A 24245-nucleotide genomic window follows, 5' to 3' on the forward strand; every position below is an offset into this window, starting at 1 on the left:
GGGAATAATTGCATTATTACAGCTTGCTTGCAATAGTAATAATGTAATGTGGACATAGAAGCAGAAAATTAAACAACTTTTATTTTAATTTTTTCAATGTGAACGACTGTAGAATTTATCGTAGTGAATGTACGTTTAACTTGTTGAAATAACGTCTATATATATGTTGGTTATTCTTGTACACTAAAGTACTAAACCACTCACCCTCAAGCAATTAAATACTCCTATTCTTGTGTTAAACCATTTATTATTTTTTATTTCCACAAAAATGGCAAATTCCTATCAAGATGCTATTATTCAAGCTCAAGCTCATAAGTTAACCAAAACGGTGCTCATTCGAGCCATCGATAACCCTAGTTTTGCCATCTCTCCTTCGGCTTATGACACCGCGTGGGTAGCCATGATAGGTGATCCTAAAGAAAATTATGAGAAACCCATGTTTGAGAGTTGTTTGGAATGGATTCTAAACAACCAAAAGTTGGAAGGGTTTTGGGGAGAGCAAGATTATCATGGCAATCCCACTATCTATTCTCTTATTGCAACCTTGGCTTGCATGGTTGCATTAAAGACTTGGAAGTTGGGCCATGGGCATATTGCAAGAGGTTAATTTTTTACCAACTTGATTAATTGATCTTAATTAATGTTTAATTAATTATTAATTAAACTAAACGTGTTACATGTTTCCTCCAAAATAAAAGAAAAAAATATATAAAATAAACGTGTTACACGGTACCGTATCTAACAATATAATTATCCTGTCAAAAAAAAAATATAATTACAATAATACTTCGTAATAAACATTTATTTGGTGTTTAGAGGGAAAATGGTCAGTACGCAGTTTTATAGAAGATTTTTTTTTTTTTTTTTTTTTTGAGGGCGGGGGGGGGGGGGGGGGGGGGTTGTTCAAGAAAAAAAGTATGTTTTTTGTTGTTGATATTTTACTAATATTTGTATACTGAATATTATTTTGCAACAATTTAACATTTTTTCTAACAGTACAACATGTGAGATTTTTTAGTTTGGATGTATGGAAAAATACATACAACTATAAAAATATGGATTTTTAGTTGTGCTAAATCTTATTTTAATCAGTAAATCATTCTAATTTCATATATATATATATATATATATATATATATAAATTTTGTCAAAAACCTCCTTTTTTTTTTTTTTTTTTTTTTTTTTTTTTGTGAAATCATACCTTAATCAATTTTTTTTTTTTTTACAAAATCATACCTTTAGATCTGTATTATTGTAGATTGATGTCTTATACCCCATACCTTTCTACTAGTGATATCATTTTTTGTTTTAAAAAGAATAAACCTCACACAAATTTCGTGTTTAACCATAAACAACTTAGCCCTTTCTAGCAATTAAGATCTATTACCAATTTGATTACTAGTTTACTACATCTAGCTTTTTAGAAAAAAAAAAAAAAAAGAAAAAGAAATTAGGTTAGAATATCTCTTTTTTACATCGAATTTTTTTTAATTCTTAAATATTTAAAAAGTAAACCTTGTCAGGTGGCGGATCTTGGGCTAAAAAATTAGGAAGGCCAAAATTTAATCCCTTACCCTTTTGTTCAAAAATAACAATACTTAACCACTATGCCATAAAATTTTATATGCAATAAATAGACATCAAACTACTTATAACGAACAACTCCAAAATACTTAGGGGGGCCGGGCCCTTTCCATCCCAAAAAAAGGTCTGCCCCTAGACTTGTCTGTTGAGTAGTTTGAATTAACTTGCGATACTATATGGCCTTATCATGGGTTCTTGCATTATTTGTCATTATTGTCAATAGAGAAGCTAATTAATTAAGTGTGGGGTGGTAAAATTTAAACCTAATAGGTTGATCTAAAATTATGCAAAGGAGGATCAACATACACAAAGAATTTTAATATATACTGGCTTCTTTATGTATGTATGGAAAATATGTACGGAATATATATTAAAAACTGATAAGGTATTACATAAAAGTTTAGACCATTAGATATTCTGATGTAAAGGACATATAACTTGGATAGGCCGAGTCTAGCTAAAATCAAATCTCGAGTAAGAATACGTACATATATATAACTTGATAAATAAAGCCACCGTACGTATTTTGTTTTGATTTATGTATATACTTGTAATTGTTTGTAGCTCAAATAAGCAAAATATAGAGGTAAAAATTGTTCTGTTGCTATCTTGCAGATGCCCTAATTAAATTTTCTAGCCTTCTTGGTTACGCATCAATTAATACGGAGTACTTTAATTATGTGTTGTTTATTAGCCAGCCTTATGGTAATTTATTTATTAAGCTGCACTGGTTTGTGAACTTTCAGGAATGTCCTTCATAAACGCTAATTCGACGAAATTACTTCAACTCCAGGACAACAACATTGATTCCCCTCGAAGGTTTGCTATAGTTTTTTCGGGCATGGTCGAACTTGCACAACGTACTGGCCTCCAAGTCTTGTTTGATGAGGAGGTCAAAGAAGCAATTGCCCGTGTTTTTCAACAAAAACATGGGATACTTACATCGTAATGATCTTAATTCCCATTATATATGTTAAATTTTCATTCCATTTAGAATTAATAGTCGCATCTATCTATATATATATACACCTGTCACACTAATTTCCTAATATATATTTTTTTAAAAGACATACTATAATTAATAACTGCTAATATTTTATTTTGTGTTGTTTTTATTTGCAAATAACATATTACGTACATTAGCATAAATATCATACTATAATTAATAACTGCTAATATTTTATTTTGTGTTGTTTTTATTTGCAAATAACATATTACGTACATTAGCATAAATATGTTCTAGTTAAATAATATAGAGTATGCATCAATTTTGTGTTTTTATGACTTAACTCCAATCCACATACATATATAATTAAGAATTTCCTGCATTTTGACAGCATTAATTTATCCTAGAATAATGCCAAAAAACCTTCCCTTTTTTTTTTTTGAAAGAACTTTCCTTAATTTGATTGTGGTTCCATTGTCAAATATATACTTAATTTATATTATATGCCACCATTTGGGACACTCCTCTACAACCATATATTTTGGTTTATACGTATTAAGATATTTAATTACATCATTTACGTGTGAATTTATTAAATTTATCTAAGAATATATATTTTATTCTTATACAATCAAAGATACTTAATTAAGATTGAAAATGCATCAGAATGAGTCAATAATTGAATTAAAAAAACTACTTCCTATGTTTTTTTGTTTTCTTTATTATACTTCGTACTTTATATTTCATGAATTCCTTCCTCAACCCTTCCCTCCTACTTCCTACCTAATTAATTATCCGTAGAAAGCGCGAATAAATTAAGTGATAGTTATAGAGCATAATGCGGCATGCCAACTACATATATACGGACACATGTGGACACGTGATGTAGGGTTGTCATATGGATTATGATTTAGTCATTATTAAAAAAAAATACAAATAAAATTTGTACACTATATAGTTTTATGGGTCACCTCATATTGTAATACTACGTACTAATATGTCTTGTCAAAAAAAAAAAAAAAATTGCATACAATAACCAACATATGTGGCCATTAATTTTGAAATAGGACAACCAATTTTGACGTTATTTTAAAATTTTAATGCTTATAAAGTATAAGAATACAAGTTAGTTCTTTACACCTTTTGTATTATTTTGAACAGGGAAGTTTTGGTGGACATGTATCATTATCCTCCATTGCTATCATATTTCGAAGTGTTGCCGCCGAATTTTCCGGTCAATGTTGCTACCCTACTCGGTAATATGAACCGCGAAGGCTCCTTGTTCCGGTCGCCCTCAGCCACTGCTGCTGGATATATGGCCACCCGAAACGCGCATATGTTGTCCTATCTCTGTCAACTTGTACAAAATTTTAATGGTGGAGGTAAATTTTTTTTTTTACTATACTACGTACAATTGTTGTCCTACGTACTTATGTCGCCTTGTTGTATGCTTTTACGATAGTAAAAATTGTAAGGTAATACACTGTATAATAAATTCCATCGTTTTTGTTTTTGTTTTTGTTTTTTGTCCACAGTTCCTTCTATGTATCCTATCGACGAGGACTACATACCAATCTACATGGTCAATCAATTGCAAAGACTAGGACTCTCTACGCGTTTCCCTAATTTTATCAATGACATGTTGGAACACATCCATAGGTAATTCAAGTACACTTCTAAGTTCTAACCACCTTTAAATTGTCCAATTTGATTATTTTTTTTAATTTTTTTTTCATTATTTGGATCGTGACAATAATGTTGAAAAAAAATATATTCATCAGGGAATATATTGCACATAAACCATCAGAATTATGTGGTTTGACACCAGAAAATATTTACAAGAGCTCCTTGGCTTTTCAGCTTCTTCGATTACATGGATATAAAGTTTCTGCAAGTAAGTTCCTACCAAATAACACATGTAAGCGTCCTACATTGAAAAAAGAAGAGAGAGTTAAACACTTAATAACGCTAAGGGGTTACTTCTCCTCTTGTCATATGGTTTTGAGATGGAATCCTTTGATTTCATAAGGTGGACTCTCTTTTGGAGTGTGGGTGCTGCCCAGACCCGTATTTGACATGGTCATTTGGATGTATATAGTGTACATGCATGCTAACAATTCGAGGAATTTAATGGCAGGGAAGTTTTGTTGGTTCCTTAATGATGAATATGCTCTGAAATATATTGAAGAGAATCAGCAGAAGTTTACGAGCGCCCTTCACAATCTTTATAGAGCAACATATCTTATGTTTGAATCGGAGGATGAGCTGCAAAAATTAAGATCATTTTCAAGAAAATTGCTAACAAAATCTAGCTTGAGTCACAATTTAGATGATAGCACTATGTTGTGGCCGCCTCTTCAAGAAAAGGTATTATATTGGACGTTGTTTTTGTACACCCGACACCTGCCTAAGCTAATATAAATTAATAGTCATATACTTGATAACTTCAAGAAAAGGTATTATATTGGCGGTATGTTTCCACTTATTATAATTTTATTATATATTCTTATATATGTGTTCTCCTTTGTGGTGTAGATTAAGTGCGAACTTGCTACTCCTTGGCTGGCTAGAATGGATCATTTGGAGCATAGAGAATGGATTGAATCAGCAAACAAAGGCAGTCCACTTTGGTTTGGAAAGTCCTCAAATTTTAGGTATACTTATAATAAGTGAACACTAATTAAGTTCTTCATTCTAGTTAATTATTAGAATACAATCTTAAGTTCTTAACCTTAACGTGTATATGGGTTTCTTTGGTTCGAACAGAATACCATGTCTAGATGATGGAGGATTGATTCAGCTTGCGAAAGAGAATTATGAGCTTCGACAAAAGGTTTATCAAAAAGAATTAGGAGAGCTCATAAGGTAATGTAATGAGTTTAAGCTAAGCTTAAGATTTTTAAGTTTGTAACTTAAAAGTTTTCTCTTGTAGTAGTAGCATCAGACAACGTTAACCTCTCATAGGCCCATAAATTCTTTAAATTACTAGCGCTCTTGTCACCAAACAAGTTTGACCATAAATATATTTAGGGCCTGTTCTCTTACGTTGAAATTCAGTTCAGTTCAGCTCAGTTCAGTTCAGTTCAGTTCAGCTTAGTTCAGTTCAGTTCAGTTCAGCTCCTAATTTCCTTCTCTTATAAAATATTCAGTTCAGTTCAGTTCGGTTCAGTTCAGCTCAGTTCAGTTCAGTTCAGTTCAGTTCAGCTGAGTTCAGTCAATGAGAACAGACCCTTAATTATTTATCTGTATTGTACTGTAAACTCGAAAAAGTTACTATGAAAATATAGCATATATATTACTTGATAGGAGTAACTCGAAATTCAACAAAATATTTTGGATTAACCCTTGTTCCTCTTTACTCCATCTAGGTGGTCCAAGATTTGCGGTCTTATGGATATGGGCTTTGGTCGAGAGAAAACTACTTATTGCTATTTTGCAGTTGCTTCGGCTACTTCCCTTCCCTATGACTCTTATGTTCGCCTTATTGTGGCAAAGAGTGCCGTGCTTGTAACCATTTTCGACGACTTTTTCGACATGGTAGGATCACTTGATGAACTGCAAATCCTTGCTAACGCAGTGAAAAGGTATTGCCATACATGTATATCACTATATAGGCAAACATAATGTAAAAGATGCTTAATTGATACATACTTTAATAAGGAATTATATTGCATATAACTAAATGGATTTAATTTTATTATGTAGATGGAATAACAAAGGCTTAAAAAGTCATGGCAAGATCCTTTTTGATGCACTCGATGGTTTTGTGAGTGAGGTAGCAAACATGTACTTTGATCAATATGGAATCAACATAGTTGATAATCTTCGAAAAATGGTAATAAGTTCTTTTGAATTCCTCTGTTCTGTTACTTGTATAGCCATGATGCGTGACATGCATTTTCTAATATGTTAAGCACCATATGTATATGGCATGTATATGCAATCGACTTTCTCCTTTCCTAATTGTTGTGATGTTTGAAATCTTTTTGTGAGAGAATGAACCATGATCAAAGCGTAGCAAACAAAAAAGAACAGAGAAAGTATATACCATAAATTTGTTCAAAGTTTAATCACGTTTTAAAGACACTAGTCAAAATTATATGTGGTGCACTATATTACACGAGTAAAGCATTATTTTATGGGTAATGATATATGTAGCTCTTATGGCTATACATAAGCATTAAATATAATTACTTAAATGGAATTAAGTTGAGAATTTATGATAAAATTACAGGTAAATCAGTGTAATTAATTTTAATTTATCCTCAATATTTATTTTTTTAGCTTGTTATACATAGCCCTTAAGGCTATATATATTTATAAATTTCCTTATTTTATTTTGTATTACCTTAGACATACACTATGTACAATGCAAAAACGATACACTAATTATTTTGGTTGTTCTATATGAAGTGGTATGAAGTGGTTGATTCATGGCTAACGGAAGCAACATGGAGCAAAACAGGACACATTCCGTCGATGGCTTCCTATTTGGAAACCGGCATGATATCTATAGCCGCGCACATATTAGTTCTTCAAGCTTCATGCTTTGTTACACCGAGCTTAACCCCTCACAAACTTAATCCTTTGGAATATGAATACATTACTAAACTCCTTATGATATCATGTCGTTTATTGAATGACTTACAAAGCTACGAGGTAACACTTTGCTTTACTTCATCTAAGTCCAACAAAGTAATATTACTAGCTACTTCCGCGTGTGACTAGTTAATACGTTGTATCGGACTCAAACTTGTTATGTATGCACTACGATTTAGTTTTGAGGACGTGGAAGATAATAATAAGATAAAACAAAAGGTAATGTAGACGTTCTTTAAGTACATACTTTGACAAAAACTTAGAAGTAAAAGTGTTGCGATTCATATGATCAATTAAAAAGTGATATAAAAATCAATATTCTTAATTGAAAAGATAAAAAGGTGAAACACGTACGACAATTTAGGTAGGGTGTAATGAAAATATTGTGTACTAATCAAATCCATATGTTTTTCCATTTTTTTTTTTTTTTTTTTTTTTTTTTACAGAAAGAGGTTAAGGATGGCAAGATCAACTCCGTGTATATATACATGAAAGAAAATCCAGAAGCCAATGTTGAAGATGCAATTCATTACGTCGAAAACCTACTTGAAGAAACTAAAATGAAGTTGCTAGAACTAGCATTGATGGATGGAAATGATGGTGAAGAATTGCCAAACCCTTGCAAGAGGCTACACTTAACAGCCCTTAAAGTGTTTCAAATGTTCTTCAACTCGGCCAACCATTTCGACTCTAAGGATTCCTTGTTAAATGATATCAACAAGGCAATTTTTATTCCATTGGAGCCTCACACTTCTCTTCATCGTTCAGAGCCTCAAATTCTACTTCGCCCTCCAAAGAAGCCGCGATTAGTGATCAATTTGTATAACAATGTCTCGATGAAGTACCATATCCATGGCCCGTGGAAACCAAATCATCGATTTCATTGTACTTTTCCTGCTATATCAACTGGAAGTCGTCGAATGGTGCCTTTGATGAAGGTTTATTCATCAAATTTCAACTTCTTTGTCACCCATTAAAGCTGGAGTATAAGGAGAAAATTCAGTACTAAAGCTGATTGTATATTACAGGTTTTATAAGATGAAAATTCTATAGTGGTCGTTTGAAATATAATTACCATAATGTTTTAAAGATTATGGAGTATAAGGAGAAAGTTCAGCATTTATCCCTTTGTACATAATATATATGATATTAAATTAGTACAACAATAATCATGAAATTATTATAATTAACATGGAGTTCTAACCATGTAACCTTATCTCTTATCATTATCGCTATTTCAGTAATGTAATTAAAGATGGCTATGTGTCGTCCCTCGTACCAGGACCACGTGCTTTGGGGTTAAGTAGGTCTGGCCTATGTAATGGCTCGACCCACGATTTTCAAACTGGGCCAAAGTTTTCAAAATGTTGGCCCAGCACAGGCCTACGTGCCATCGTGCTAGGCCTACGTGCCATCGTACTAGGCTTTCGTGCTTAAGTAAAATTGCATTAATTTTAACATGCTTTGTCGAGTCGGCCTGACCGTGCCTTATCGAGCTTCTCCCAAATAAAGGCAGCCCAAGCCAACATGCACAGTACCGTGCTTTTTTCGTGCCGGTGTTTTTTTCTTTTTCTTTTTTGTGTTGGGCCATACCATGCTTTGAGCCGGCTTGGCCCAATGACATCTTTACATGTAATGCATAGTTTCCTTGTTAAAATGATATATTAACTGTTGATGTAAGGAAGATTAATGAAATAATCAAAGAAGAAAACAAAGTTTATGTGATTCACTAACAATAACGTCCACGGACAAGTGAGGTGTGCATTTTATTGGTCTTGAAGATAATACAAATTACATAATGAGGACAATTAATAAGTAATTAATAACATTAAAGCTTATAGAGTTTATTGACAAGCTATAGCTGTGTCGATCACCAATTAAAAATAATCCTAAAATCCACTTATAAAGTATTCAGGAAAATAAGGTCGAATTCACATGCATGCAAACAATGCTCCTTTAGTTCTATTTATCAGTCAATTTTAGACTATAATTATTAACTATACTAAATCAAGGCTATTAATTAAAGAAGAATAAATCAATACTAAAAGGTATAGGGTATAAGTTCATTCTGGGGGTAATTAACAATTATCAATAATCAACATGCAATTCAATTATTGATTTGGTTAACATGCTCTCTCGAATCAAATTAACCATAGTGAAATTTTCAAACTCTCACAATTTATTAAATCCTTTTAAGTCTACCTATTGAAACTAGCCTTAATATAAGGTTTGTACCCTGAAGTCCTCAATGCATAACATATATTGTGTAATTTATTCGTTCAAACTTGGCCAAATTCAATCCAAAAATAATAAAACAATCATCGCATAACTTATATTGTTTAACTTATTTAGCCAAATTTGACCAAAAAAACACTGGCTACAAAGGTAATTGCGGTGATTTCATTACGCTTTGGGCGAATTTATTGGTGATTATAAAGGTATATATGTACCCTTTGTTTTGGTTGAATTTGTGGGTAATTTAGTTTATTTTGTGGATACTTGGGGTTGATTTTTTACAAATATATACAAGTAAATATTTTGTTGTTGTTGATTGGTGGTGGTGGTGGTGGTGGTGGGGTGGGGTCGTGGGCTAGGAATTGGGAGACCAGGGGTGGTGGTTGTGGGGTAGGAATTGAAAGAGGGGGGGGGGGGGTGTGGGATGTGAATGGGTTAGGCCGGGTTAGGGGAAGAGAACTAGGTTAGAGTGGGTAGGGGTAACTGAGGGTGGTGGTGGGCGTGCGTAAGGGGTGGGCAAGGAGGGGAGGGTGGGTCGTGGTGGCCATGGTCATGGCCTCATGGGTGGTGGTTGGGGTAGGGTTATTAATTTTTTTTTGGATCTGAGTTTTTGTTGGAAATTTTCGACGGATCGCCCACTGTAAAAAACTTCTGATGGATTTTCTGTCATAAAGTTGCATTTTTCGATAAGGGTATGTTCGACGAAACATTTTCGTGGAAATCCGTCGAAAACTTCCTATTGACGGATTATTTCTGGCTATTTCAGATGGATTTTTTCCATCTGAAATCGACCTTTTTCTTGTAGTGATATTACAATAGTACGAAGTTCAAGTTATGTTTTTATTCATGTTTGTTTGGGTCATTTAATTTGAGTGAAACTAATTTGTGTTATTGTACTATTTATGATACCGGTTAGGTTCATTTCGGGTATCAAGTGATATCGATTTGAGTCCCTTGACGTATTGAGTTTCCTGAGGTAAAAAATTTAGATGAAAATTATTAAAAGAAGTGGGGTCACTTTAGGTCTTGGGTAATTTTCAAGTAGGGTAAAATTGAAACAGATTACTTGAGTTGGGTCAAAAGAGGGTTAATTTCACTTTTGGTCTGTGTGAATTTCCGGTCGGAGGCTAGGTGTATTCGGGTTGTTCATTTGTTTCGAATCCTTAATATATCGGATCTTGGATTGGATTTTTGGGTCAGCTAACCTAGTATGGGTCAACTCTACGTACCATAAATCCATATAATATGATAACCTCATCACTGAGCTGGATTGATACTTACTACTTGACTATAAGTCTATAAGTAATAATAATTCAACATATTTATTCCTTTAATAGTATAACTGATCGTTCGAGTTGTTGAATAGTATAACACTATAACCGATCGCCCGATCAACAAATATGTTGATAGGCAACCCAAATTTGTATAGTTTAGGAGCACGAAAGCACTTTCGTCATATTAAAAATTAACCAAATTAAAAGCATGCATGCGTGTACACACTGCATGCAAATATATTGCATAGTACCACGACTTCAGAGTTAAGACTTGAAACAACGTCAATTCGTCATTAAACGTGAAATTCATGCTCAGAAAAGTCATTATATGTTGCCAATCGTGACCCTCAAACTCAATCAGGGACCATGTTTTGATTTCAATTCGATTTATCGTCTTAGTCTAGTCATCAATGCCAGTGGCGGAGCCCGGATGTTCAACAGAGGGGACGGACTATAAACGTCCCATAATTTGACAAAAAAAAAAAAGGGATAAAAAACACTTGAACATGTAAAATGTTTATTACTTAAATTCTAACTAAAAATCCAAAATGCATGGTCATATAATCGAAGAAAGATAAAAAATAAAATAAAATAAAATAAAATAAAATAACTACCTAATTTTGGGGTTTCATTCTTTTAAACATGAATTGTCATAAATTGAACCATTGGTTAGACTAGTTGAAATTAGATGAACTTTTAACATTTTATAAATAAATTGAAAAATATGAATAAATTACCAAATTGTATGTTTAAAACTACAAAGTTTTGCATAATGTGTAAATATGAAAATTTCAATTATAATAATTTAACTAAACATTAAAAATGATTAACAACCCTACAATTTTTTTTTAATTTAACAAGGGATTCCAACGTGCGCGATGCGCACAATATAGCTAGCTCTTTGAGAAGAATTACTATTGATGTTCTTTATGTCCTATGCCGGTTTGTGTGTAATATTTCATCAAAGCTATTTGCATATAGACAATAAATGTGTTGGATGTTGTGTAGTTCTACAATATTCTAAACTTTAATTGAGCTACTTTAAAGTAATGCCCACATAAAGCAACAACCTTTTGTTGTCTAGTGACTAATGTTGTCATGTAATTAAACCATAACCCCCGCTAAATATAGAAAATTTGAAATTTTATTATATATTCACCATTTTTTTTTTAAGAAATGGGGGGACAGTCTTGTTCCCCCCATGTCCCCCTCTCCCTCTGCCCCTAGTTGAGGGTAAAAATACCTCGTATTCATGGACCAATCCCATAGTGACACGTGGCCCAGTTATAGGGTGACACGTGTCACCACGGGAAGATGCCACGCAATTCAGAGCCCTTATTGTCTCAGGCCAGTCTCATAGCGACACGTGGTCCAGTTAGAGGGTGACACGTGTCGTCATGAGAAGATGCCACGTGTTTAGGGCATGTGTTCCCTCTTTAATTAGCACGCCAGAAAGCCCTAACAACGTCAGGGCCCAAATCCCGAGAGATATCAATGAAAGCCGCAAAACGGCGCCCCTAGAGTAGCACGTGGCATTCACTGATTGCGCAGCCAATCACGCCACGCAAATCTAGGGTACAAACCCTAGAAAGGGGCACGAGTTCCCCCCCCTATAAATACCCCAATCATTTATGATGGGAGGGGGGATTAAGACATTTACAAACAACAGAGCATTAAATAGCTCCACCTTCTCTCTACTTTCTCTCTCTAGCCTTTTCCGTTCTGATCACTGACTTGATCGTCGGAGGCGAATATTCCGTTGATAGGAATATTCGTTGTTTTGCAGGTTGGACTGTCTCGTTGCCTGAAGAGCATGATCAGTATCCCAGGAAATCCAAAAAACACCCAAAACATTTGGCGTCGTCTGTGGGGATACTCGTACGTTATGGCGATAGACGGTTAGACACCTAATCCAGGCGAGGATGGGCATGTAGAGGATTTAATCCCTACGATCCGTACTAGCGATCCTCTAATAGTCACATTTGAAGAAGCTGATGACCCTCCTGTTACCGCAGCCTCTCTTAAGGTCGCGCTTAACAAACTCAGAAAAGAAATTGAAAACAATGGAGCCTCTACCTCTAGGCAGCCGCCCAAGAGAGAGGAACAGAGGGCTCCAAAGAAGACACACATCAAAGCAGTCCATGCAACGGACGCTGGAAACACTCCCTTTCGAAGGCCGACTGGAAGGTCCCCGAGAGTACCACAGACTAATTTCTCTGACTTGCTGGCGAAAACGCAGTCGGCTAGGGGGGGGGGGGGGTAGGCAGCCTCGAAGAGAGGAGCCTGAGCCGTCCAGACGATGGAAGGACGTAAGAGATTACCTTCGGCATAAGCAGCGGGAGCGCGCCGCCTACTCGGACACGACCTCAACCCCAACTATGCCGGATGATTTTTCACATCATTCTCTTTCCCAACATACCAACACGGCCATCTCCAGTGGAAGTCAGGCAGTCCATACTCCAACTCCTATTCCAGCCCAATCACTGCAATATCAACCTTCTCAGGGGTTCAATGGCTTGATGCAGCCGAACCCCCAGGCATACGGACAATATGGGCCATACGGGAAGGTGTACGGACAGGCTCCCTACCTGGCTGGACCGTCCGTGCAACCACAGCCGATCGATTGGCAGATGCGCTTACTTACTCTAGGAGATAAGTCGCCCCCGTTTTCGCAAGATATTTTAAATGCCTCTCAGCCACCAAAGGTGAAGAGTGTACTTGTGGGAGCCTATGATGGCACGGGCAACCCAGAAGAACACATCACCTCGTACAGGAACCTGATGTACTTGCAAAGCGTAGACGACGCTACTTGGTGCAAATGTTTTCCGGCCAATCTGAAAGGTGTGGCGCAGGATTGGTTCAATAGTTTGCCGGCCGGATGTATCAATTGTTTTACTACTCTTAGTTTGCTGTTTGTGGGAAATTTTTCATACAACATACCACCTCGAAAGACTAGCCTTAACTTGGCGACAATCGTCCAAGGAAAGAATGAGGGCCTACGCTCGTACTTCCAACGATTTAACCAAGAAAAAGCCTAAATTCATAATCTGCCGGACGAAATGGCTTACTCTGAATTTCTCCGGGGATTAAGGCACAATGGTTTTAAATTTGACCTGGTAAGGAAAAAGATTCGGACATACGCAGGTGTTTTGCGGGAGGCCGAAGCTTATATTGAGGCAGCGGACTTTTGTTCGCTCACGAAATCAGAAGCGCTGGCCAAGGGGGCTGAGAAGAAACCTTCTCAGCAAGACTCGGCCGGCCAAAAGAAAGAAGGAAAAAAGAGAAAGGAAGTCTGGGTGGCTGATGCCCAGCCACAGAAGTCCAAGAAGGTCAAGGCGTATGAGCCTCAGTTTGAATTCAACAAGGATTGTTATTCTATCTTGATGGAAATTAAGGATAAGTTTGAATTTGAGAAGTCACACCCGCTGAGAGGCCCGGCTCAGTATAGGAACAAGAACATGTATTGTCATTACCACAAGGACGTGGGACATGACACAAACGATTGTATCAACTTGAAGAGACTGCTGGACAAGTTAGCCGAGAAGGGCATGCTGAATTCGTATGTGATGAAATCCAAATTCACTTACACACGGACAAACAACACGTCCGAGCAAAGATAGAAGAATGATAAGAACAAAGATAAGGAAGATGATGGCAACAACACTGATTCAGGCTTTGTGGCCATGATATCAGGACGATTTGCCTTAGGCGGCCCCACTATGAAAGGGATCAAGCAGGACGCCCGGAACCTGGGAAAGGTGATGCAGATGGACTCAGTAAAGGCTGAACCCTTCCCCGAAGTAATCATCAGTGAGGCCGATCGGGGGGAGGTCAAAGCCTTACACAATGATCCCATGGTATTCATTTTGAAGATAGCCAATTTGAAGGTCAGACGAATATTGATAGACACGGGTAGCGCGGCTGATATCATCAGCCTGGCCGCCTTGAAAAATCTAAGCTTCCCAGAGGATGCTCTCTAGGACATCACTCACCCATTGGTCGGATTTGGGGGGAATGTCATCCACCCGGTAGGCCGGATAGACTTACCTGTCCGATTTGGGCAAAAAGGGGAAGGAAGGGATATGGTTGTCCGCTTCTTGGTTGTGAAAGAACTGACTGGATATAATGTCATACTCGGTCGTCCTACACTGAATGCAGCAAAAGCAGTCATTGTGCCTCACCTAATGCTGCTAAAGTTTGAGAGGACGGACGGGAAAATAGGTACAATCCAAGGAAGTCAGAAGATGGCAAAGGAATGTAATCAGTTGGCGGTTAAGCCTACAACGCGCAGACCAAAATCGTCTGAGCCAAAAGAAGAAGGAACCTCACTCCCAACACACCAGGTCGGCCAGAAGCGTAAGGCGGCCAAGATAGAGCAAGCATAGCAGCTAATGACTGTTGGTCGGCCAGAAGAGTTACGACCTCAGCCGGCCGGCAGCCACCAAGATATAGTGCTTGACCCCGATCAACCAGGTTGGACGGTTAGTGTGGGCACTATAGCTTTGGGTGTGCTTGGGGATGAGTTAATTCAATTATTGAGAGACTTCAAAGATGTATTTGCATTTGATGTTGGCGAGATGCCAGGTATAAGCCCTAACCTGGCCGTGCATAAGTTGGCTATAAACCCGGCCATTAAACCTGTCCGCCAGAAGAAAAGGAATCATGGAAAAGAGAGGAATCAGGCGGCAGCAGCAGAAGTCAAAAAGCTTCTGGACGCAGGTTTCATTCGGCAATGTTATTACCCAGAATGGGTGGCCAATGTGGTCCTTGTGAAGAAGCCGAATGGAACTTGGAGAATGTGTGTGGATTACACCGATCTGAACAAGGCATGCCCAAAGGATAGCTTTCCCTTGCCCAAAATCGACCGCCTGGTTGATTCGACGGCCGGGCATGCCCTGATGAGTTTTATGGACGCATACTCCGGATTCCATCAAATTCCATTATGGGAAGAAGATCAAGAGAAAACAGCGTTCGTGACTGAGCAGGGGTTGTATTGTTACAAAGTTATGCCATTCGGCCTTAAGAGTGCCCCAGCTACCTTTCAACGACTTGTTAATACAGTCTTTAGAGATCATCTCGGCCGGAATATGGAGGCGTACATTGATGACATGATTGTCAAGTCAAAAGAACCGGCCGACCATTTGGAGGATCTACGAGAAAATTTCACCGAACTCAGGCGGCATAGGATGATGTTAAATCCAAAGAAATGTGTCTTTGGTGTTGAGTCCGGTAAATTTCTCGGATTTTTAATTGATCAGCGTGGAATTGAGGCCAACCTTGAAAAAATCCAAGCCGTCATGGACATGAAGTCACCAAGGACAATTAAAGAAGTCCAAAGATTGACCGGCTGTTAAGCAACACTTGGTAGATTTCTGTCAAGATCAGGCGATAAGTGCCGCTATTTCTTTTAAACCATAAAAAAGAAAGCCATGTTTGAGTGGACTGAGGAGGCCGAGGAAGCATCCGTACAGCAAAAAGTCCATCTACATACATTGCCTCGACTTGTCAGTCCACTTAAGAGCGAGAAGCTATTTATCTATCTTGCCATCTCAGAACACTCCTTAAATGTCGTCCTACTTGCTGAACGGGACGGCCGCCAGATCCCTGTCTACTTTATTAGCCACGTACTTCATAACGCCGAGCTAAGGTATCCCCCTACTGAAAAATTTGGCTTCGCATTATACATGGCATCGAAAAAGCTGCGGCCATACTTCTTGGCACATTCAATTGTGGTCTACAAAGACCAACCTCTGAAGAAGTCATATACAACTCTGGAGGCAAGCGGTCGTATGCTTAAATGGGCCTTGGAAATGAGAGGCTTTGACATTGCATTTGAGCCAAGAAAAGCAATTAAGGGGCAAGCCTTTGCTGATTTTTTAGCTGAAATGACTCGGCCGGATCTTCAGACGGCCGGAGACCAGATCTGGAAAGTGTTCGTGGATGGTAGTGCGACAGCTACTGGTTGTGGTGCAGGTGTTATATGTCAGTCTCCCGAGGGAGATAAGTTTGAATATGCTCTGAGATTCTAGTTTCAAGCCTCTAATAATGAGGCCGAGTACGAAGCCCTCTTGGCCGGCCTTAGAATGTGTAAGGCGGCAGGAGCGACAAAAATTGATGTATGCTCGGACTCCCTACTTCTAGTCGGCCAGGTGAATGGTGACTTCGAGGCAAGGGAGCCGGCTATGATAAAATACTTGAAGATTGTAAAAGAGGAGGATAAGAGCCTAGATCATTTTACTCTACAGCAGGTTCCTCGTTCATCCAATCATCAGGCGGACGCCCTCTCTAAGTTAGCATCCTCAGCGTCATGTGATACTCCCAGGTCGGTATTTTGGGAAGTAAAAGAAAAGAGGAGTATTGATGCTGAGCCAGTACATAACATTAATAGAAGCTCCACTTGGATGGACGGGATCATATCTTACCTAAAGGACGGATTACTCCCGGCCGATCCTAAAGAGAGCTGGCTGATGAAAAAGAGAGCGGCCTGGTTTGAAATTAAGCAAGGAGAGTTGTTTAAAAAGGCATTTGTGAAGCCGTACCTGAAATGTATCACTCCTGAGAGAGGGCATGATGTCTTGGACGATCTTCACCAGAGGCAGTGCGGCTCTCACATTGGAGGACGAGCTTTGGCTGAAAAGGCTGCCCGTCTGGGTTACTACTGGCCGAGATTAAAGTCGGACGCCATGGAAATGGTAAAGAATTGTGACAAGTGCTAGAGGTTTACAACCTTGATCCACCGACCCACCAATAGTCTTTCGGCCATCAGTAGTCCGCTCCCCTTTGCCAAATGGGGGATGGACATTTTAGGACCGTACACACCAGCGTCCGGCCAAAGGCGGTATGTGTTTGTAGCAGTAGACTACTTCACAAAGTGGGTAGAGGCCGAGGCTGTCCGGGGCATCAAGTGGACGGATGTTTCAGCTTTCATATGGAAGAGTATCATTACACGCTTTGGCGTTCCTCAGTCTATGGTGTTCGACAATGGTCCCCAGTTTGAAACACCTCAACTCAAAGAGTGGTTGGAGGACCAAGGCATAGCTCATTGCTTTGCTTCAGTCGGCCGACCACAAGCCAATGGGCAGGTAGAGGCATACAACAAGTTGATCTCCAATGGAATTAAGTGCAAGCTTGAAAGGGCAGGCGGCTTATGGGCTGATGAGTTGGTCAATGTGCTATGGTCCATACGAACCACGGCCAAGAGTTCCACAGGAGAAACCCCATTCATCATGGTCTATGGTGCCGAGGCTGTCCTCCCAATTGAAATGTATGAGCCTACCCTTAGAGTGATGCTATATGATGAAGCGGCTAATTGGGAAGCCATGAAGACCGCCCTAGACTTCCTTCCTGAAGCTAGGGGCAACGCGGCGCTTAGACACGAAATCTATCGTCTACGGATGACAAGGGCATACAATCGCTGAGTGTCAAAGCGACCGATAAAATTGGGAGATCTGGTCCTTAGGAAGATGGAGGCCGTGGGACGAGCAAATGAGGATGTGAAGCTGACCCCAAATTGGGAAGGGCCGTATCGAGTAAGGGAAGAGGTCCGAGATGGGACTTACCGTCTTGAAGGCATGAACGACCGACCCATTCCGCGTACATGGAACACCGACAATCTGAAGAGATATTATGTTTAAGTTTAAGTACTTAGCCAAAAGCTGTGTATACAGCTAGGTCGGTTGACCGAGCAATGTAAGCCGTACGACCACAACAATGTAATTTTGACAAATTAATGAAAAGTCAAACATTGTTATATTACTTTCCATTTAATTTATGCTTATACAGATATGCCGCGTAAAATTTGCGAGTAGGTTGCTTGCAACACAACAACTCGGTCGCAGAACAAAAGTAAATTAAATAAAATAAAAAACGGGCAACTTGACCCCGAGTCATATGTACACGTCCGCCCTTAACTAAGGCGGACGAAAAAAGGTAAAGTACATTGCGAAACCTATTTAATGGGGCAAGGGCATACCTAGGCATTCCAGCCCAGCCAAACTTAAAAATTTTAAGTTGAGATCATACTTGAAATTTTCTGAGTGCGTCCGAGCGATAGTTTCAACGGACAAACTCACATAAAGTCAATGGAACGGCTAAATAATGTGTTGATTCGGCGTACCACCTAGTCCAAGGGCAATCATTACTATGATTTGATTAACTTGGTAGAAGTCATACCACCTAAGGTATAAATTCTACCAAGTCAATCAAACCACCCAAAATATGGACTAGGCGAACGCCGAATAAAGGGGCATACCCCCCAAATGTACGAAGATACAAAAACGTGAAAAAGTACGCGTACGAAAATGAAAAAACATAAGTGTAAAATTTGAAGCAAAATCTGAAAGTTGAATTTATAAAAGACTGCTCAAAGGGCGGCAAAGTGCTTTACATAAAACCGCACAAAAAGGCGGCAGACACAAAACAAAAATAAAATAATTAACAAAGGCAGAAAAAGGCTGAAATCACGGGGCGACTGGAGTAGAAGCTGGACTCTGGCCTGGGCCGAGCTCTTGAACGGCGGTAGGGGACGCGTCATCAGCAGGCGTCTCCTTGCTCTCAGCCTCACCGTCTTTGCTGGCCGTCACTTCGATTTCCTCCTCTTCTGAGGTAGGTTGCGTGACGTCTAGCTCAGGTGAAGGCTGCCCGGCCTTCTTAGCCTCTTCTCTGAGGCAGACAAAGTTAAGACGCTTGGTGAGCGTTCCTGATAAAAGGCCGCCTCTCTCTCGTCCACCATAAGCTCAAAAGCCTCAAAGAAGTGGCTCTTCAGCCTGTCCTCAGCGTTCTGCTCAATGCGGACCACCTCATCCGCACTGGGGGCTCGAGGTGTTTGCAATCGAAGAGTTAAGTCCTCAACAGACTTCTTTAAACTTTCCACCTCGGCTCTTAGAGCGTCCGCCTCGTCCAAGGCCTCCTACAAGTGTTTTTGGGCCAAGGCCACATCACTTTGAAGCTTCTCGGAGGCCTCGAACCCTTCCCTTCAACGCTGGCAGTCTAGCAGGGCCTGATCCCTCTCATGTCTCATGGCATCTCTGACCACGGACTCATGCTGGAGGGCCTCGCCCAGCCTCACCAAATCTTCAACCTGTCGTGCCGCCTTGTCGGACAGGGCGTTGATTTGGGTTTCGAAATACCGGCGCTGGACAGCTGTTTCCCCAGTAATGGCATCCTGGGCCTTCTGAATCTGGGCCCAGGCATGCTTCAGCCGCTCATTCTCCCTGTCCTTCCATTCCAGGAAGGCATTCAGCCGCAGGCTGAGCTGCGTACAGGGTAAACGTGTAAAGCAAAGTAAGAGTGAAAAATTGACTAAGTGAATGTGAGGGTAAAGGTTACCTCAGCGCTGCAATTGATCATGGGGCCGAGGAAGCCCTCATGTATCCCCCGCAGCTTATCTCGCTGCTCAGCAGGGACGGCCCGGGCCATGGCTTCCCGCATGGCCTTCCTGTCCGCCCCAGTAAGGGACTGGCCGGGCACCTTCATGTGTAGCTCCTCTGCAATATCTGTATGCGGACGCAAAGAGTTTAATGAAAGCTCAGTAAAAAAGAGAGAAGAAACGAAATAGAAAATCCAAAGTTACTTGGACTAACCGTCAGAGAAGCTTGGAGGGGTAGGAAGGTTGAAAGTGAAGGGCGGGGGCGGCGCAGGCTCGTCACCCTCTTCTCCCGTCCGGCCAGGCTGGTCGCCGGCCAACTGAGTGGCCTCCAGCTAATCGGTTTCCTTGACTCTTTGAACGGGCGGAGTCAATTCAGGCCCAGTCGGTTTTGCTGGGGTCGACTTACCCCTATTGTCCGATTTCTTGGACCTAACATGACCCGACATGGCGGACGGATCTATGAACTTGGAGGCCCCGCTATCGCTCAGTCGGAGTTGTTCTCCTTTGGACTGCTTAGAGGCAGTCCGCGGCGTCGTCTTGGCCGCAGAAGTGGAAGTGGTCTTGGACGCGACCATCTTCCTTTGTTTGGACGCCTTACCGTCCTGGTCCGTCTTGGACGTAGGGGACGACTGCTTCCGTTTGGACCGAGGGGTTGGAGTGGCCAGCTGTAGAGGCAAAAGTTAGTAAAAAGAGAGCAAGATAATATAATTGATAGGCCGTGCCAAGTTAGGAAGAAGATCTCTTCCGTAATGCATACACGGACGACAAGAAGAAATCAAGATGGGTTTACTTACTCCTTTAGATTGCTCATACAGCTTCTGGCGAGCCTTGTACCGAGCCAAGTCAATCTCGGTCATGTTGACCTCCCCTTTCTGCTCTGGGTCAAGCATCTTGTACGCCTCAGCTGAAAGAGAAAAGGAAAAAAGTGTTAGAAAATTCTGCAAGTTCAAATAATCTGTGCATGTGTAAGAATATGTGTCCATGCGTCCACCTTGGGGCAGGTTCTTGTACAGGCCATAGGCGGACATAAATGTGGGATCCCGCAGCCAGCTGGATAAAGGGACCCAGTTACTTGGAACGCGCTCAGTTTTGCCGTTCCTTTTCACCCGCTTGACTTTGAAATATTCAAGCTGGTACTCCTGGCTGGGGTGGACGGGTGGCTTATCAGGCTTGAGGTCCCCGCGTCCAAGTTGAATTGGCTCAGCATTGAACCGATTCATCCGCAAGTTGAATTCAACATCCTTGGTTTTGATGCGGTAGAATCGGTGTTTCCAGTCACGCCACTTAGAGACGCGGTCCACCACCATCATGTAGTCTCTAGTGGTGCTCAAGATGAACCAGCCGTCCGTATCCGCGTCCAGCTTAGTCAGTGAGTGCATCTCACAGAAAACTGCGAAGTCTGGCTTGAAGCCTTTGCAGATGCACGTCACTAAGTACCAAAAAATGTTCAACCAGTTGTTTGGCATCAGCTGGAAGAGGGCTATGTCATACTCGTCCAAGATTGTGCGGACGAAAGGATGGAGGGGGAAGCGCAGTCCAACGTCTAAGGCCGCCCTGTAGACGCTAAAGGATCTTTGGCGCGGCCTCTCTTCTTCCCAAGCGGCCAAAGCGCGGGACTTCCTTGGAGGCTGGATCTCGAATCCCTCCCTAAGGTGGAGGAATGCCTTGTATTCCTCAAATTTGTAGTTCAGGTAGCCCAAGGCTGTGCTACCCACCGTACAGGCAAACGGATCCTTGAAGTTGTCAATATTGGCAACATCCTCCTCAATCACCTATTCGCCCTCAGCAGCCGCCGCGTTGCCCTCGGCCGCATTCTCAATCTCATCCTCATCTCGCTGAGGAACGCTCCCAAACTCGGAAGACAGCACTCTGTCCAGATCGGCTGCTTCCGCTGAGCTGCGGCTCCTAGAACTATGGTCGCCTCGGGGAGAGACAATATCTTTAAGCGGCCTTTTGCCTTTATCTTTGGCACCGGCCGCCTGACTCCCTGTAGGAGGTGCTCTGCGAGGGGGCAGGTCGGACGGTTCGTTAATTGAAACCCCCGTTCTTGGTCTGTCCGACCTACCATATCGGAGATAGAGTTCTGAGGGGGTGGGGACGGACGTATCAGCGTCCGCCCGAGAAGAAGAAGGAGGCCCTTCACAGAGTAGCAACTCGGCCCTATCCATGACCGAGCTGGCATATTGGGGGAACCTCAACCCCAGAGTTTGCCCGGACGTTCCCCCCGTAGTAGAAGCGTCTTGAGTTCTTTGGCGCTCCTCGAACAAGGAAGTTACTTCCACGGCCGAGCAGTAAGTGCCCGTGGAAGCGGTCGTAGGAGTGGAAGAAGAAGTCTCTAAGTTAGTATTATTTTGGTCATATGGAGGCCTAGGGTTCACCAGACTTCCGTCTGGATTTCTGGCCGCATAACGGTCATGCGTCTGCATCGTCCGTGCCATGTTCGACTGCAGGGACAGAGAAGAATGGGTGGATGTGAGTTGGTACGCACTAGAAATGGACCCACTCCATGAAGGAGACAACTCGTCTCCGTCCACTCTAGACTCCTCAGTCCCAAGCGAACGGCCGGCCTCATGAGGAGAAACGGACGAAGCCGAGTGTTGAGCCAGATTTTAAATGAACAAAGAAATAAAAATGCAATGAAAAGAAAGCAGGCGGCCTACCTCTGTACGTGTTGAAAACATGGAAGCCTTGGAGGTTGATCGGAAAACTCAACAAAAGTGCCCGGAAAACTCAAACGCACGGCGGAGCTCTCGAAGTTTCAAAGAAAAACTCACTTTCTCTCTCTAGAAGCTCTGACTTCTCTCTAGAAAATGTAAAGTTCCAAAGTGACAAAATGAAGTCAAACCCCTTGTATATATAGGCAAAATTTATGGGGGTAAGACAGTAAATTCATCTTTCTCGCCTAACACAGCTGAACGGTTACAATTTGAAAATGTGACCTAGAATTTGGAGGGACAAGGAGCAACTCCGTTAAATTAGGCGGAAACGAAGATGACCTAATAAACGGCGCGTCCAAAGGGAAGTTGGCAGAGCTAAAGCTCTCTCCGCAATGGCAAGACGGCCGCATCTCCCAAAAGCAAGACGACCTACCTTCGTCCGCACCATTTGTATAGACAGGCGTTCGCTCTAAAATTGTCAGGCGGACAGAAAACTAACAAAACCCTAATACACTTGTACGCACCAAGGCTATTTAAGGTCAGAGGAGTCGGCCTGTAGGCGTACGAGCCACCCCCTCTGAGGGGAAAATGTTGAGGGTAAAAATACCTCGTATTCATGACCAATCCCATAGTGAAACGTGGCCCAGTTATAGGGTGACACGTGTCACCACGGGAAGATGCCACGCAATTCAGAGCCCTTATTGTCTCAGGCCAGTCTCATAGCGACACGTGGCCCAGTTAGAGGGTGACACTTGTCGTCATGAGAAGATGCCACGTGTTTAGGGCATGTGTTCCCTCTTTAATCAGCACGCCAGAAAGCCCTAACAACGTCAGGGCCCAAATCCCGAGAGATATCAATGAAAGCCGCAAAACGGCGCCCCTAGAGTAGCACGTGACATTCACTGATTGCGCAGCCAATCACGCCACGCAAATCAAGGGTACAAACCCTAGAAAGGGGCACGAGTTTCCCCCTATAAATACCCCAATCATTTATGATGGGAGGGGGGATTAAGACATTTACAAACAACAGAGCATTAAATAGCTCCACCTTCTCTCTACTTTCTCTCTAGCCTTTTCCGTTTTGATCACTGACTTGATCGTCGGAGGCGAATATTCCGTTGATCGGAATATTCGTTGTTTTGCAGGTTGGACTGTCTCGTTGCCTGAAGAGCGTGACCAGTATCCCAGGAAATCCAAAAGACACCCGAAACACCCCTGGTCAACGCTATTCTACACCATTTATAAAATCTGTTAAGGAACTAATCTACCATACTTTATTTGTTTAAATCATTGCTACTTTTTCATTCTTGTCCATGCACAATATTAGCCTGTGTAATTGTGATGATGCATTTACTATCATTGTATTAATCATTCCCCATGTATTGTATATTTCCCTAGGCATTATGTCTGCTATACTTCCCTAGGTGCTTTGTATATAATGTAAGCTATGCAATGGAATGAGGCAAGGACAATATACATGGTATCAGATTAGGTTCCTATATCTGACTTTTCATCTCCTCTTCATCTCCCTCTTCCCTTCTCTGCCCATTTCTGCTCTCTCTTCCTCCTCTCTCGTCACTACC

At 40.9% G+C, this 24245-nt stretch overlaps 1 protein-coding gene across 1 annotated transcript; it reads left to right on the forward strand.

Moving 5' to 3' along the window:
• Positions 1–206: 206 nt before the first annotated feature.
• On the forward strand, positions 207–8111 carry LOC145636297 (S-linalool synthase-like). The gene is made up of 12 exons (XM_081687817.1): positions 207–602; positions 2331–2529; positions 3692–3912; positions 4066–4189; positions 4312–4424; positions 4668–4897; positions 5066–5184; positions 5297–5395; positions 5899–6114; positions 6236–6365; positions 6944–7189; positions 7576–8111. The coding sequence occupies exons 1-12, from the start codon at positions 269–271 to the stop codon at positions 8104–8106; spliced, it is 2562 nt and encodes an 853-aa protein (XP_081543943.1). The 5' UTR covers positions 207–268; the 3' UTR covers positions 8107–8111.
• The last annotated feature ends 16134 nt before the right edge of the window (positions 8112–24245 follow it).

The sequence above is a fragment of the Chenopodium album genome, chromosome 6 (assembly GCF_948465745.1).
Source record: "Chenopodium album chromosome 6, dcCheAlbu1.1, whole genome shotgun sequence".
Taxonomy (NCBI): Eukaryota; Viridiplantae; Streptophyta; class Magnoliopsida; order Caryophyllales; family Amaranthaceae; genus Chenopodium; species Chenopodium album.

Excerpts from the sequence above, each read along its gene's own strand:
- LOC145636297 (XM_081687817.1), top strand. The coding sequence starts at position 269 with ATGGCAAATTCCTATCAAGATGCTATTATTCAAGCTCAAGCTCATAAG. Across the intron at positions 6,366-6,943 it reads TTGATAATCTTCGAAAAATG|TGGTATGAAGTGGTTGATTC; the intron begins GTAATAAGTTCT and ends TTCTATATGAAG. Across the intron at positions 7,190-7,575 it reads ATGACTTACAAAGCTACGAG|AAAGAGGTTAAGGATGGCAA; the intron begins GTAACACTTTGC and ends TTTTTTTTACAG.